General features: G+C 39.4%; 2 protein-coding genes across 2 annotated transcripts; both read right to left on the reverse strand.

Annotated features, from left to right (window-relative positions):
- Nucleotides 1–978: 978 nt before the first annotated feature.
- Nucleotides 979–5264, reverse strand: LOC128426203 (homeodomain-interacting protein kinase 2-like). Its single transcript, XM_053413069.1, has 8 exons — nucleotides 4878–5264; nucleotides 4551–4732; nucleotides 4292–4415; nucleotides 3496–3677; nucleotides 3214–3381; nucleotides 2402–2617; nucleotides 1902–2117; nucleotides 979–1117 (listed from the first exon to the last, which is right to left on the reverse strand). The coding sequence occupies exons 1-8, from the start codon at nucleotides 5262–5264 to the stop codon at nucleotides 979–981; spliced, it is 1614 nt and encodes a 537-aa protein (XP_053269044.1).
- Nucleotides 5265–6663: 1399 nt separating this feature from the next.
- Nucleotides 6664–14203, reverse strand: LOC128426204 (homeodomain-interacting protein kinase 2-like). The gene is made up of 8 exons (XM_053413070.1): nucleotides 13817–14203; nucleotides 13490–13671; nucleotides 13231–13354; nucleotides 12435–12616; nucleotides 12153–12320; nucleotides 11863–11927; nucleotides 7194–7249; nucleotides 6664–6978 (listed from the first exon to the last, which is right to left on the reverse strand). The coding sequence occupies exons 1-8, from the start codon at nucleotides 14201–14203 to the stop codon at nucleotides 6664–6666; spliced, it is 1479 nt and encodes a 492-aa protein (XP_053269045.1).
- Nucleotides 14204–16854: the final 2651 nt, after the last annotated feature.

Below are 16854 nucleotides of genomic sequence, written 5' to 3' on the forward strand. Positions count from 1 at the left end.
CAGAGCTTCATTTCAGATCGTCCTTTCCAGTCTATGAGGCCCATGAAGGCCGAAGGATGCAACCTCTGAATTGGGACACAACGTCTCTGTAGCTAAAACACTTAGCATTAATACCGGAGCAGCAACACTAGAGGTCACTAATGCACACATGGCTCCCTAAAACCAGACAAAAAGCAACTATCTGTATTTTGTAGAGGTCACTTCGGTGGCTTGTTGCAGGTTTGCATTTTCGTCTGAGACAATTGAGTCAAGCAAAGGACCATTTATTGCAAATGGCTGAATTGGAAGAGGCTCTGCTCTTTGAAGGAGGTTCACACAAATGAAAATTGACCTCGGTGAAATCAACAAAATCAAAACAGCACACATGTGCTCAGGAGGACAGAATATTGATGAGTCCTTTTCTCCCTTAAAATTCAAAGAGAAAAGAGAAACTGCAACACAGGTTTAAAAGGATCAGAGTTCGAAATAAGTAGCTACATCCATCCCGGTTGAGGTAAACAATCGATATGGAGGATTGGCTTTTACACACTAACACACACACACGCACACAGACACACAAAACAATGTGTTATTAACACCATGTATCTTGTTCTTTTAAACTTTTTAAAAACTGCCAAGACAAAAATTATAATATTTAAATTAACACAAGCAACTTCAGATAGCTTTATATAAATAAATAGGTGGATATATGGAGTTTTTATGCACTTAAGCCACAAGAATGGAGTGAAACAGAAAACTGACACTCAGGGAAATGTAATGTTTTGATTAAATTATTATTAATTAAAAGAGCAGATAAAACTTAGCTGATGAACTGTAATCTCCTTGTCTTTATTGCTACTGAACTCTTTTATTTAAGTATTTTACAGACTTCTCTTCCGTCACGACGGTAGCAGCCCTGAGACCTGCACACATTTAGTATCAGCAGGTTTTATATCTGCTCCCAGCCAAGATAGACTGGTTAGAGCTGAACAATGAATTTTAGCGTCTCGAGCCTCGAACACTGTCGTCTTTCTCTTTCTTCCTCTTGAGCTGGATTGGGCCCGTTTGCCCACTTGCACATATTCGAGTAGCTGCAAGTAGTTCCCTCCTTCTGACCGTGGCTTGGGACTCTTTTTGCCTGTGATGTGGATAAGGAAATTATTTAACTCTTGATCTTAAAGCAGTTATTTTACATTTTTTTAAATGCACATTCTGAACTGCACATGGCTGCAGATCCATATGGGACGGCTCTGTTCTTTCCTCTGCTTCACCCCTTCTAATCCTGATGACATCACACAGGGGTATAAAATGCCAAAGACTATATCGTTCACATTACTTCTGTGCACTTGTCAAATAAACACTGTAACAGTATAAAATGATCAAGACAGGAAGATGTTTCAAACTCTGGTTCCACAACCCTACCTGTTGCCACGCTTTGCGTTCATTTTTGCATGCTTCTCATCTCTCATCCCAGCAGGGCCCATGTTTGTCTCTTTTTCTGAGGGGTTGTCTTTGGATGTGGGATCATGCCTCTCTCTCATCCTGTTGAGCCGGATTGGGCCCGTTTGCCCACTTGCACATTTTCGAGTGGCTGCAAGTAGTTCCCTCCTTCTGACCGTGGCTTGGGACTCTTTTTGCCTGTGATGTTGATAAGGAAATTATTTAACTCTTGATCTTAAAGTAGTCATTTTACATTTTTTTAAATGCACATTCTGAACTGCACATGGCTGCAGATCCATATGGGACGGCTCTGTTCTTCCCTCTGCCTCACCCCTTCTAATCCGGATGACATCACACAGGGGTATAAAATGCCAAAGACTATATCATTCACATTACTTCTGTGCACTTGTCAAATAAACACTGTAACAGTATAAAATGATCAAGACAGGAAGATGTTTCAAACTCCGGTTCCACCACCCTACCTGTTGCCACGCTTTGCGTTCATTTTTGCATGCTTCTCATCTCTCATCCCAGCAGGGCCCATGTTTGTCTCTTTTTCTGAGGGGTTGTCTTTGGATGTGGGATCATGCCTCTCTCTCATCCTCTTGAGCCGGATTGGGCCCGTTTGCCCACTTGCACATTTTCGAGTGGCTACAAGTAGTTCCCTCCTTCTGACCGTGGCTTGGGACTCTTTTGGCCTGTGATGTGGATAAGAAAATGATTTAACTCTTGATCTTAAAGTAGTTATTTTACATTTTTTTAAATGCAAATTCTGAACTGCACGAAGCTGCAGATCCAAATGGGATGGCTCTGTTCTTCCCTCTGCTTCACCCCTTCTAATCCTGATGACATCACACAGGGGTATAAAATGCCAAAGACTATATCATTCACATTACTTCTGTGCACTTGTCAAATAAACACTGTAACAGTATACAATGATCAAGACAGGAAGATATTTCAAACTCCGGTTCCACCACCCTACCTGTTGCCACGCTTTGCGTTCATTTTTGCATGTTTCTCATCTCTCATCCCAGCAGGGCCCATGTTTGTCTCTTTTTCTGAGGGGTTGTCTTTGGATGTGGGATCATGCCTCTCTCTCATCCTGTTGAGCCGGATTGGGCCCGTTTGCCCACTTGCACATTTTCGAGTGGCTGCAAGTAGATCCCTCCTTCTGACCGTGGCTTGGGACTCTTTTGGCCTGTGATGTGGATAAGAAAATGATTTAACTCTTGATCTTAAAGCAGTTATTTTACATTTTTTTAAATGCAAATTCTGAACTGCACAAAGCTGCAGATCCAAATGGGACGGCTCTGTTCTTCCCTCTGCTTCACCCCTTCTAATCCTGATGACATCACACAGGGGTATAAAATGCCAAAGACTATATATCGTAAACATTACTTCTGTGCACTTGTCAAATAAACACTGTAACAGTATACAATGATCAAGATGTGGGATCATGCCTGTCTCTCATTCTCTTGCACCTGTTTGGGCCTGTTTTCCCACTTCTGCCTCTTTGAGCGGCTGCCAGTCGTTCACTTCTTCGGACCTTGGCTTGGGAGTCTTTTGGTCTGAGATGTGGATAAGAAAATAATTCAAATGTAAATCTTAAAGCAGTTATTTACTTCTAAAAATTCACATTCTAAAATGCACTTGGCTCCAGATCCATATTTAATGAGAGTTGTATCATTCTTCCCATTGAACTCTAAGTAAAAAAACTGAATATTTACCAAAATGTTGAACTATTCTTCTACAAAATAAAAAATTATCCAACAGAAAGATATTTCAAACACTCACCTGTTGCCAGACTTTGCATCCACTTCCCTGCCCTCCTTGGCTGGGCTGGCAGTGCTGCTGGAGGAGTCCTCATTGAGGGACACTTGCAGGTTAACCTGGTCTCCATGTCTTCCATCCTCAGAGCTCTGATTCTGGCAGATGTCCATCAGTTCCTCACATGACTTCGCACTGGAAGACAAATGAAACTGCTGAGCCAAACACCATAATCACATTATATTGCTTATATTTTGCACCCATGTCCAACAGCACAGACTTACACAGACCATCTAAGCAGAGACTTACTAGAGGCTGTTTTTATATGACCCTTGAAGGTGGCTCATCGTGATGAACGGATGCTGAAGAATTAGGCTTGGGGTAATTCTTTCATGCTGACTCATCATCAGCATCTGTGTCATTAGGTCCATAAAGCACTGCAGGTCCACATATTCAGCTAGGGCATCTTCTACCCAGACAGGATGATTCCCCTTTAACAAGATGAGGAAAACCAACATGTTAGATGTCCTCCTGTTTAGATTATGAAGACGTTGTGCTGTTATAAACTGATCCAGGCTGGTGATCTCAAACTACAAATGAACCTATTGACTGAAATGAAGAATCGTTTAATGAGATAGATTGCTCAAAAGGCAGTGGATGGCACAGGGGAAAGAAACACAGACTGAAGGAAAGACACCTTAATTAGTGAGCTAGTGGAGCCAGCTAAATGACTGCATACTAGTTTGTTACCATAAATCTGCCTTCCATCCAATATCTTGGCCAAAACGCATGAGGTAGGACGTTGCCTTCATTCTGTGGATCTCTAATTGCAAATGCAATTTGCCTCATCTATGGAAAAAACACAACATTGTGAGAGTTATTTAACTTCAAGTTGACATTGTTTATCCTGTACATCAGGTTCACTTCTATTACTGAGACATATGGATGAAGTGTCTCTGGTTTGTCTCATTAGTAGAATAGTAAAAATCAGTGAACTTCTACTGGAAACTCTTTCACTATAATAATCAAGTGTGTGGATCTGAAAATACACAAACATCACGGCAAAACTGTACGTGTTTGTTGTGTTTTCGGTGCAGATACTGACCAAATCATCCTCATCATTGGCAGGGAACAGCGGTACGCCCATTGACATCTCAGCAGCAATGCAGCCAAGAGACCATACATCGATGTTCCCGCTGAAAGGATCTTTAGACAGAATCTCAGGAGACCTTAGGATAAGAAACACAAACATATTACTGAGGTTTCTGAGATATGAACCTGACATGCCAGCATACAGGACTTGTCCAATTATTTACAGCAAACACAACTGTCCCAGGTATGCAGATGTGCTGTCAGTTACTTACCTGTACCACAAGGTCTGGAAGATTTCACCGGTCATTTCCTCAGGATCATCCAAGGATAAGCCAAAGTCAATGACTTTAACTTTCAGTGGCTGCCTGACATGATCCACCAACATGACGTTATCTGGCTTCAAATCTGCATGAATGATCCCTGCGCTGTTCAGAAATTCCAAGGCTGTAGCTAGCTGAAATCATGAAAAGCATAATAATAATCATGAGCTACAGAGTTCATTATATCAATAAAAACTGTAACAGTCACTTTTTAGCGACCAAGTTTACCCTTCATGCTACAAAGCAGTTACTGTAAGAGCTTGAGTTTAAAAAACAAACCTGCTGCAGAATTGGGCGGATCTGCTTCAGCTGAAGGTGTTGACCCGGGTTGATCTGTTTGAATTTCTGCAGATCCATATCCAGCAGCTCAAACACAAGACAGTAATGTTCCTTGTACAAAAATGTCTCGTACAAGCTGACTATGTTGAATCTGTCTGAGTGGAGCTTCTTCATGGTTCGAAGGATGACCTCCTCTTCTTGTGCACAGTCAATGTTTTCTAGGCTTTGGATGATTTTTAAAGCCACCGTTTCACCTGTGGTCACATTCCTGCATCGGATCACCATTCCATAGGCGCCGTTGCCAAGGTATTTCTCTGCAAGGTAATATGTAGTGGGGGAGGGGATAAGGTCTCCTTCACTGATATTCAACTCACTATTTTGAGACATGGTGACGGAGAATTTATGTTGTTGATGTTCCACACTTGTCAGGAGAATAGGAAATAATGAAGTTGGATGCAGCCAAGTATGTTCTCACAAATCCTGATGGCAGTTCCTATCAGCCAGGTAGGTAGCATAAGAGTTTACACACATCAAGCTCAGTCCTTGTAATCTTGAAACTCTATATACTAAAAGTAATGCGTTACATCATAGACAATTTAAAGACAGATCATGAGACACCTTTAATGTCTGATCAGTTTAAATCCACATCTGTCACATTGTATAAACTCCATGCCTTTGTAGTGATTTCCTTTACTTGATGTGAATATTCTTTCATTTGAGTCTTTGTCAACCATCATGATTAACACACACTAAAAAAAAAAATTCATTGCCACTTATATTCCATCTAAACAAATCAAGTTATATCCATCTATCTTGATTGTGTTACTTGAACACCACATAGATGTGTGGGTGGAATGTCATTTGAATATGTTCATTCAACTAATGTGCTTTTAATTGAATTACAATGTTTGTAGCTTCTTACTCTAGTCTAATTCATTTAAGTTTAGTTTACTTTGGTCAAACACTTTAGTGCAACACAATTCAGTCTTGTTGAATGAACTAATGTAGGTTTTGTCTGCTATACTAATGTCAATATTGTTGTTTTAATTAGTGTTGTTTTCATTTCTAGTGTAAGCATTCATCTTAATTAAATTATCAAATATTCACTAACATACATAAAAAAGGACAACATGCAAAACCATTTGACATTTTATTAAATATTTGGCTTTTAAAACTGCCATGATCCTGTTCTCAAGTTTTAAAACTTTAAGTGCAACCCATTTATAACAATGCAATAAAAAAGACATTGAAAACCACCAAATATTATTAGCCCATAATACAATTGTGTGCATGACAACAACAATTTGCATTTTAACACCATTTTAAACACTGAATTATTACAACACGTGTCATGCACTGCCAATTTTTTAAAATGAATTAGTTGTGCTAAAACTACAGTAAAATAAATAATCTTTACAAAAAATCTTTGTAAATACAAATACAACATTTTAAAGGAGTCTGTAAACATTACTGGTGTATTTAGTAAAACTGCTCCACTCACAGAAAAGCCACAATTGTCCATGTAGTAAAATCAGTGTCGATGTGTGTTTGAAAACAATGCTCTGTGTCTGCTCCACCCACACACAAAGGTAGGAGACTTTTCAACCTGAGACAACAATCTTCAACAACAGTCTCAGTCCATTGCGAAAACTAAATTCAATAGTCTCTTTGAAAAAAATTTACTTCAAATTTTGAAATTTCAAAACAAAAAACAAAGAAAGAAATCATATATATATATATATATATACACAAATACCAGGCTTCTTTCAGTCTTCTGCAAGCTCATTCACTGCGGAAGCTTGTTCTTCAGGAACTGTGCCTTGGACGACAACCTCTGCCCATCCAGGTTTAGGAGAATCTTCTGCAGGACTTCAAAAGTGTATTTGAGCTCTGGTGGGTAGCTCAATTTCAGACAGTATATCAGACCAAAGAGCAGATCACAGGCAATCGCAATGTTACCCAAACCACTGAGGACCTCCACACCCTCAATCAGGACACCAATGTCCTCTGGCTCATCTTCAGGCTCCGCACCAACCTTCTGTATAACGTACACTCCCATCACAGTTTGCCCCATGGAAGTGTTGGCCTCAGTGTCTATGTTCTATGAAGTAAAATATGACAATAAATACATTTGATCTGAGTTTAGACAGAGTTAATTATGCTGATTGCTTTACTTTTGCTTAGCATATGTAAACAGAAATATGCTAGTGCTAGTTTCATGACAGGGGCATAAAAAGTATTTTATAAGAATAGGTCTACCAATTTTTAAATACAAAATTCGATCAGGTTCCGATCGTTGATGTTGTGTTTACTGACTTTGGGGACCTTAACCGGAAGTTTGGGTTTGAAGTTGGGCCCGTCTGCTTCCTTGGCTAAACAATAATGAAAAAAAGAGGGAAAAAAAGGATTTGATGGGGTCAGCAAAGAAAGTCAAGTTGAGACGTTTCGGCTACCACCAAACCATATTTCCACCCCCCACCCTTTTCTATGCCACATGCAAGTTTTGAATAAGAGATTGTGTAGCAAACATGTCTTTCCATGTATGTACGTGTAAACCCAGGAAAATACTTGTAGCCCTTGTAGGGCTCGAACCACATGACTTAACCACGTTACGGAGAAAAGGTGAAGGACATCAGAACGCGTGGCAGAGGAGGGTGAATCGGAGGTAATCAAGAGAGGGGGTCAGGTGACACGAGGGGACACGGACCTCCTCTCTGGATCTCCCGGTGCTGTATGAAAACGACTACAATGGTGCTTGTTCAAAACACACAAAAGTATAAAGAGGTGTTAAGAAAGAATGTGTAATTTGATAATTATAAAAAAAAAATGCAATTATTATTTTGTACAATGCTGTTATTTCTGAATCCACTTTCAAAACTTGCATGTGTATCAGATTCTGCTTCTGGCTCTTTAATTTCAATGTTGGCTCAAAGATTTACAGTGTAAGTTTAAGACATCACACAATCAAATATATTTCTCAAAGTATTTGTTATTGTTCAACACATAACTGTGTGTACCTGTCACGAAGGAAATAAAGTGAGCATTCAAACAATTCCCCATTGCTAAATTAGACTGTATGCCCTTTGTATATATTGACAGTCCAAAGCTTGAGGATATTTGCTGTTTCGCCCTTGTGACCAGAGGCCAAACAACCGGAAGTATCACACCAGCACGCGTACGGCAACATCTCCCACTAATGTTGTGATCCTGTGCTGGTAGGAAGCGACCATGGCATTCATCTTCCTTTATTTAATTCTATTTGTCGTTTTTTTTGTTTTTTCTGTTTTGTTTTCCGACTGGCCTTTTATTTCGGTTGTATACCTCAAACTTTCTTGATAACCTTTAAAATGCAAGGATGCTATGCCCTGTATATACCTTGGTTAAACAATTAAGTTTATATATTTTGGGTGGGGATTTATTTTTTTTTAAAGAGAGAGAAAAATACATTACCTGTTAAACATCCACTGTTCAAATCCTTCTATGAATGCAATGAGAAGCCCTTCAGGTGACCCATTTTTGTAACTAAAATGAGAAAATGTTTTAATGTGCTTTTTATAGTTCATTTAAATATTAAAAACTGGATTCAGTGAACTTAATGTCTCTATGGTTTGTGTGAGATGACGTGTTGGGGGGGGGGGGGGTAGATCAAACTACTGTGTATTTCAAATGCTTTAAAATGTAGGATATGTTGAGTCGAGTTTCTGGTTCTCTCTTGAAACCAATAAAGAACAATCTTACAGTAATTTGCTTCTCATTCGGAGTACATGAATGGAAACGTGAAGAGACAAAAATGTCCCATTTTCTTTGTAAGAGAAAGAATGGAAGAGAAATCACTCTTTCACTAGTGCCACATGTGCTGCTTATTTCAATGTGTGTCTCAGAACCATTAGCTTTGGTTTCATTATGTAGCTGGAATATACTATATATAAATATATATATATATATGTATCTGAGTGTAATATATGTCACACACACAACAATCACAGCCGCTCACAATTTTTTAGGAGAGAATAGAAGAAAACACTGAGGCTCACTCCAGTAATCACAGCATGTGTGTGACGGAGACAACTGTGATTTATTTTCAGTGACTAAAGTCTTTTCTGCCAAACCTGAACTACAGTGGTTAAAGAAAAACTAGGCCTGTAAGTGTTTTCTTTGTTTGCAGCGTATAAAGCAGAGAGAGCATTGTCTAATTTGAAATGTGTGATCGTTTTCTTCGGCTTGCGGTTGGGTGATACCACTCCAACATGTGTTTCGTAAATAGTTGTTTACAATTCAGGACTAGGCCGTCCCCTTTCAGAAAATACGTCCATTCATCCTGAGCAACAAGGGCTCCAACAGGTGGATCCTTCTCTGGCCAACCTATCACAGAATTCATTGCACTCCAGTTACTAACTTACTCAAAGAGATAATGGCGACGGCAAGCAATGAGACCAACATTTTCGATGCCTACATCGTCTACATAAAACGTTGTTGGAGTGTCCAATAGCATCTCTGTTGCTAGGCGACAGCGATATGAGGCTGGGACAAGCTGGCGACATGAATCATGGAAATTCTTCGTAGACCAGAGCTTCATTTCAGATCGTCCTTTCCAGTCTATGAGGCCCATGAAGGCCGAAGGATGCAACCTCTGAATTGGGACACAACGTCTCTGTAGCTAAAACACTTAGCATTAATACCGGAGCAGCACCACTAGAGGTCACTAATGCACACATGGCTCCCAAAAACCAGACAAAAAGCAACTATCTGTATTTTGTAGAGGTCACTTCGGTGGCTTGTTGCAGGTTTGCATTTTCGTCTGAGACAATTGAGTCAAGCAAAGGACCATTTATTGCAAATGGCTGAATTGGAAGAGGCTCTGCTCTTTGAAGGAGGTTCACACAAATGAAAATTGACCTCGGTGAAATCAACAAAATCAAAACAGCACACATGTGCTCAGGAGGACAGAATATTGATGAGTCCTTTTCTTCCTTAAAATTCAAAGAGAAAAGAGAAACTGCAACACAAGTTTAAAAGGATCAGAGTTCGAAATAAGTAGCTACATCCATCCCGGTTGAGGTAAACAATCGATATGGAGGATTGGCTTTTACACACTAACACACACACACGCACACAGACACACAAAACAATGTGTTATTAACACCATGTATCTTGTTCTTTTAAACCTTTTAAAAACTGCCAAGACAAAAATTATAATATTTAAATTAACACAAGCAACTTCAGATAGCTTTATATAAATAAATAGGTGGATATATGGAGTTTTTATGCACTTAAGCCACAAGAATGGAGTGAAACAGAAAACTGACACTCAGGGAAATGTAATGTTTTGATTATATTATTATTAATTAAAAGAGCAGATAAAACTCAGCTGATGAACTGTAATCTCCTTGTCTTTATTGCTACTGAACTCTTTTATTTAAGTATTTTACAGACTTCTCTTCCGTCACGGCGGTAGCAGCCCTGGGACCTGCACACATTTAGTATCAGTAGGTTTTATATCTGCTCCCAGCTAAGATAGACTGGTTAGAGCTGAACAATGAATTTTAGCGTCTCGAGCCTCGAACACTGTCGTCTTTCTCTCTCTTCCTCTTGAGCTGGATTGGGCCACTTTTCCCACTTGCACATTTTCGAGTAGCTGCAAGTAGATCCCTCCTTCTGACCGTGGCTTGGGACTCTTTTTGCCTGTGATGTGGATAAGGAAATTATTTAACTCTTGATCTTAAATCAGTTATTTAAAAAAAATTTAAATGCACATTCTGAACTGCACATGGCTGCAGATCCATATGGGACGGCTCTGTTCTTTCCTCTGCTTCACCCCTTCTAATCCGGATGACATCACACAGGGGTATAAAATGCCAAAGACTATATCGTTCACATTACTTCTGTGCACTTGTCAAATAAACACTGTAACAGTATAAAATGATCAAGACAGGAAGATGTTTCAAACTCCGGTTCCACAACCCTACCTGTTGCCACGCTTTGCGTTCATTTTTGCATGCTTCTCATCTCTCATCCCAGCAGGGCCCATGTTTGTCTCTTTTTCTGAGGTGTTGTCTTTGGATGTCGGATCATGCCTCTCTCTCATCCTCTTGAGCCGGATTGGGCCCGTTTGCCCACTTGCAACTTTTCGAGTGGCTGCAAGTAGTTCCCTCCTTCTGACCGTGGCTTGGGACTCTTTTTGCCTGTGATGTTGATAAGGAAATGATTTAACTCTTGATCTTAAAGTAGTCATTTTACATTTTTTTAAATGCACATTCTGAACAGCACATGGCTGCAGATCCATATGGGACGGCTCTGTTCTTCCCTCTGCCTCACCCCTTCTAATCCGGATGACATCACACAGGGGTATAAAATGCCAAAGACTATATCATTCACATTACTTCTGTGCACTTGTCAAATAAACACTGTAACAGTATACAATGATCAAGACAGGAAGATATTTCAAACTCCGGTTCCACCACCCTACCTGTTGCCATGCTTTGCGTTCATTTTTGCATGCTTCTCATCTCTCATCCCAGCAGGGCCCATGTTTGTCTCTTTTTCTGAGGGGTTGTCTTTGGATGTGGGATCATGCCTCTCTCTCATCCTGTTGAGCCGGATTGGGCCCGTTTGCCCACTTGCACATTTTCGAGTGGCTGCAAGTAGTTCCCTCCTTCTGACCGTGGCTTGGGACTCTTTTGGCCTGTGATGTGGATAAGAAAATGATTTAACTCTTGATCTTAAAGCAGTTATTTTACATTTTTTTAAATGCAAATTCTGAACTGCACAAAGCTACAGATCCAAATGGGACGGCTCTGTTCTTCCCTCTGCTTCACCCCTTCTAATCCTGATGACATCACACAGGGGTATAAAATGCCAAAGACTATATCGTTCACATTACTTCTGTGCACTTGTCAAATAAACACTGTAACAGTATACAATGATCAAGATGTGGGATCATGCCTGTCTCTCATTCTCTTGCACCTGTTTGGGCCTGTTTTCCCACTTCTGCCTCTTTGAGCGGCTGCCAGTCGTTCACTTCTTCGGACCTTGGCTTGGGAGTCTTTTGGTCTGAGATGTGGATAAGAAAATAATTAAAATGTAAATCTTAAAGCAGTTATTTACTTCTAAAAATTCACATTCTAAAATGCACTTGGCTCCAGATCCATATTTAATGAGAGTTGTATCATTCTTCCCATTGAACTCTAAGTAAAAAAACTGAATATTTACCAAAATGTTGAACTATTCTTCGACAAAAAAAAAATTATCCAACAGAAAGATATTTCAAACACTCACCTGTTGCCAGACTTTGCATCCACTTCCCTGCCCTCCTTGGCTGGGCTGGCAGTGCTGCTGGAGGAGTCCTCAATGAGGGACACTTGCAGGTTAACCTGGTCTCCATGTCTTCCATCCTCAGAGCTCTGATTCTGGCAGATGTCCATCAGTTCCTCACATGACTTCGCACTGGAAGACAAATGAAACTGCTGAGCCAAACACCATAATCACATTATATTGCTTATATTTTGCACCCATGTCCAACAGCACAGACTTACACAGACCATCTAAGCAGAGACTTACTAGAGGCTGTTTTTATATGACCCTTGAAGGTGGCTCATCGTGATGAACGGATGCTGAAGAATTAGGCTTGGGGTAATTCTTTCATGCTGACTCATCATCAGCATCTGTGTCATTAGGTCCATAAAGCACTGCAGGTCCACATATTCAGCTAGGGCATCTTCTACCCAGACAGGATGATTCCCCTTTAACAAGATGAGGAAAACCAACATGTTAGATGTCCTCCTGTTTAAATTATGAAGACGTTGTGCTGTTATAAACTGATCCAGGCTGGTGATCTCAAACTACAAATGAACCTATTGACTGAAATGAAGAATCGTTTAATGAGATAGATTGCTCAAAAGGCAGTGGATGGCACAGGGGAAAGAAACACAGACTGAAGGAAAGACACCTTAATTAGTGAGCTAGTGGAGCCAACTAAATGACTGTATACTAGTTTGTTACCATAAATCTGCCTTCCATCCAATATCTTGGCCAAAACGCATGAGGTAGGACGTTGCCTTCATTCTGTGGATCTCTAATTGCAAATGCAATTTGCCTCATCTATGGAAAAAACACAACATTGTGAGAGTTATTTAACTTCAAGTTGACATTGTTTATCCTGTACATCAGGTTCACTTCTATTACTGAGACATATGGATGAAGTGTCTCTGGTTTGTCTCATTAGTAGAATAGTAAAAATCAGTGAACTTCTACTGGAAACTCTTTCACTATAATAATCAAGTGTGTGGATCTGAAAATACACAAACATCACGGCAAAACTGTACGTGTTTGTTGTGTTTTCGGTGCAGATACTGACCAAATCATCCTCATCATTGGCAGGGAACAGCGGTACGCCCATTGACATCTCAGCAGCAATGCAGCCAAGAGACCATACATCGATGTTCCCGCTGAAAGGATCTTTAGACAGAATCTCAGGAGACCTTAGGATAAGAAACACAAACATATTACTGAGGTTTCTGAGATATGAACCTGACATGCCAGCGTACAGGACTTGTCCAATTATTTACAGCAAACACAACTGTCCCAGGTATGCAGATGTGCTGTCAGTTACTTACCTGTACCACAAGGTCTGGAAGATTTCACCGGTCATTTCCTCAGGATCATCCAAGGATAAGCCAAAGTCAATGACTTTAACTTTCAGTGGCTGCCTGACATGATCCACCAACATGACGTTATCTGGCTTCAAATCTGCATGAATGATCCCTGCGCTGTTCAGAAATTCCAAGGCTGTAGCTAGCTGAAATCATGAAAAGCATAATAATAATCATGAGCTACAGAGTTCATTATATCAATAAAAACTGTAACAGTCACTTTTTAGCGACCAAGTTTACCCTTCATGCTACAAAGCAGTTACTGTAAGAGCTTGAGTTTAAAAAACAAACCTGCTGCAGAATTGGGCGGATCTGCTTCAGCTGAAGGTGTTGACCCGGGTTGATCTGTTTGAATTTCTGCAGATCCATATCCAGCAGCTCAAACACAAGACAGTAATGTTCCTTGTACAAAAATGTCTCGTACAAGCTGACTATGTTGAATCTGTCTGAGTGGAGCTTCTTCATGGTTCGAAGGATGACCTCCTCTTCTTGTGCACAGTCAATGTTTTCTAGGCTTTGGATGATTTTTAAAGCCACCGTTTCACCTGTGGTCACATTCCTGCATCGGATCACCATTCCATAGGCGCCGTTGCCAAGGTATTTCTCTGCAAGGTAATATGTAGTGGGGGAGGGGATAAGGTCTCCTTCACTGATATTCAACTCACTATTTTGAGACATGGTGACGGAGAATTTATGTTGTTGATGTTCCACACTTGTCAGGAGAATAGGAAATAAGGAAGTTGGATGCAGCCAAGTATGTTCTCACAAATCCTGATGGCAGTTCCTATCAGCCAGGTAGGTAGCATAAGAGTTTACACACATCAAGCTCAGTCCTTGTAATCTTGAAACTCTATATACTAAAAGTAATGCTTTACATGATATACACTTTAAAGACAGATCATGAGACACCTTTAATGTCTAATCAGCCACATCTGTCACATTGTATGAACTCCATGCCTTTGTAGTGATTTCCTTTACTTGATGTGAATATTCTTTCATTTGAGTCTTTGTCAACCATCATGATTAACACACACTAAAAAAAAAAAATCATTGCCACTTATATTCCATCTAAACAAATCAAGTTATATCCATCTATCTTGATTGTGTTACTTGAACACCACATAGATGTGTGGGTGGAATGTCATTTGAATATGTTCATTCAACTAATGTGCTTTTAATTGAATTAAAATGTTTGTAGCTTCTTACTCTAGTCTAATTCATTTAATTTTAGCTTACATTGGTCAAACACTTTAGTGCAACACAATTCAGTCTTGTTGAATGAACAAATGTAGGTTTTGTCTGCTATACTAATGTCAATCTTTTGGTATTTATTAGTGTTGTTTTCATTGCTAGTGTAAGCATTCATTTTAATTAAATTACAACATATTCACTAACATACATAAAAAAGGACAACATGCAAAACCATTTGACATTTTATTAAATATTTGGCTTTTAAAACTGCCATGATCATGTTATCAAGTTTTAAAACTTTAAGTGCAACCCATTTATAACAATGCAATAAAACAGACATTGAAAACCACCAAATATTATTAGCCCATAATGCAATTGTGTGCATGACAACAACAATTTGCATTTTAACACCATTTTAAACACTGAATTATTACAACACGTGTCATGCACTGCCAATTTTTTAAAATAAATTAGTTGTGTTAAAACTACAATAAAATAAATAATCTTTACAAAAAATTTTTGTAAATACAAATACAACATTTTAAACGAGTCTGTAAACATTACTGGTGTATTTATTCTAATGAACATTTAAGAGAAGGCATTCATTGTGTTTGTAAGCGCGTAAAACTGCTCCACTCACAGAAAAGCCACAATTGTCCATGTAGTTTAAATCAGCGTCGATGTGTGTTCAAAAACAATGCTCTGTGTCTGCTCCACCCACACACAAAGGTAGGAGACTTTTCAACCTAAGACAACAATCTTCAACAACAGTCTCAGTCCATTGCGCAAACTAAATTAAATAGTCTCTTTGAAAAAAATTTACTTCAACTTTTGAAATTTCAAAACAAAAAAGAAAGAAAGAAATCTTATATATAGATATACAAATACCAGGCTTCTTTCAGTCTTCTTCAAGCTCATTCACTGCAGAAGCTTGTTCTTCAGGAACTGCGCCTTGGACGACAACCTCTGCCCATCCAGGTTTAGGAGAATCTTCTGCAGGACTTCAAAAGTGCATTTGAGCTCTGGTGGGTAGCTCAGGTTCAGACAGTATATCATTCCCAAGAGCAGAGCACAGGCAATCGCAATGTTACCCAAACCACTGAGGACCTCCACACCCTCAATCAGGACACCAATGTCCTCTGGCTCATCTTCAGGCTCCGCACCCACCTTCTGTATGACGTACACTCCCATAACAGTTTGCCCCATGGAAGTGTTGGCCTCAGTGTTTATTATCTGTGAAGTAAAATATGACAATAAATACATTTGATCTGAGTCTAGACAAAGTTAATTATGCTGATTGCTGATCATAAAATTGTCAATTGTAAAACAAACATTTACAATTTTACGAGGATGAGGTACAGAAGTATTAGAGATGCATCATTACAAAAATGGTACAAAGTGAAATCTAAGGTTGGACACCCCAGTGAGCAATGAAAGCATTCATTTGAAAACTAGGTAAAGAGTAAGACAGAGACCAACAATCACTATAAAAGAGCTACAGACTGCAGCTGCTATGAAAGAATATGGATCAACCACAGCAAGAACACTGGATAAAAATGGCCGGCCATTTCCTAAGAACCATATCAACCTGCAGTTTATTTTGCATTGTGTTAGGTAACACAAAGCTGACCATTAGCGTCCAGTGCAGCATTACAGCTGTTTATTTAACAAAATATATATAATAATTATATTTTGAAGGCACTTCTATGCCCAAACACAGCTGCTAGTCTGCTGCTAACACAGACAAACACTACTGCTGATACAGTAACCAGAGACTGGTTATGGTGTTAGCTGCAGAATCATTAGATGATCAAACCATTGCCAATATGATCAAAAGGAGCTGCTTGAATAAAATGTGAGGCCTTTTGGACAGAGATAAATACGTGGATACATTTTTGATTTGAACAGAACCCATCTGGTGATCAATGAAGACTTCCTTTATCTTAATGCTGTGTTCTGTTCATTTGTGTTTTAATTTATTAGTGTGCATGAATGATACGTGTCTGGCTCTGTACAATATACATTTAAATTGTTAATAATATTGTTTTAGGTCCTTTAAAACGTCATTAAGTAAGTAAATATGTGCTCTCTCAGACTGATCTATGGCTACTTTGTAACACCTACTGTAGGAAACTCAC

This window comes from Pleuronectes platessa, chromosome 20 (genome assembly GCF_947347685.1).
Source record: "Pleuronectes platessa chromosome 20, fPlePla1.1, whole genome shotgun sequence".
In the NCBI taxonomy this organism is placed as follows: domain Eukaryota; kingdom Metazoa; phylum Chordata; class Actinopteri; order Pleuronectiformes; family Pleuronectidae; genus Pleuronectes; species Pleuronectes platessa.

What these genes read in the sequence shown, in the direction of transcription:
- LOC128426204 (XM_053413070.1), bottom strand. Translation starts at nt 14,203, where the DNA reads ATGTCTCAAAATAGTGAGTTGAATATCAGTGAAGGAGACCTTATCCCC. An exon ending in CCAATGATGAGGATGATTTG is followed by an intron (nt 12,617 to 13,230) that starts GTCAGTATCTGC and finishes ATCTTGTTAAAG; the next exon opens with GGGAATCATCCTGTCTGGGT. An exon ending in AGCCGCTCAAAGAGGCAGAA is followed by an intron (nt 7,250 to 11,862) that starts GTGGGAAAACAG and finishes ATTATTGTTTAG; the next exon opens with CCAAGGAAGCAGACGGGCCC.
- LOC128426203 (XM_053413069.1), bottom strand. Translation starts at nt 5,264, where the DNA reads ATGTCTCAAAATAGTGAGTTGAATATCAGTGAAGGAGACCTTATCCCC. An exon ending in CCAATGATGAGGATGATTTG is followed by an intron (nt 3,678 to 4,291) that starts GTCAGTATCTGC and finishes ATCTTGTTAAAG; the next exon opens with GGGAATCATCCTGTCTGGGT. An exon ending in GATGCAAAGTCTGGCAACAG is followed by an intron (nt 2,618 to 3,213) that starts GTGAGTGTTTGA and finishes TCCACATCACAG; the next exon opens with GCCAAAAGAGTCCCAAGCCA.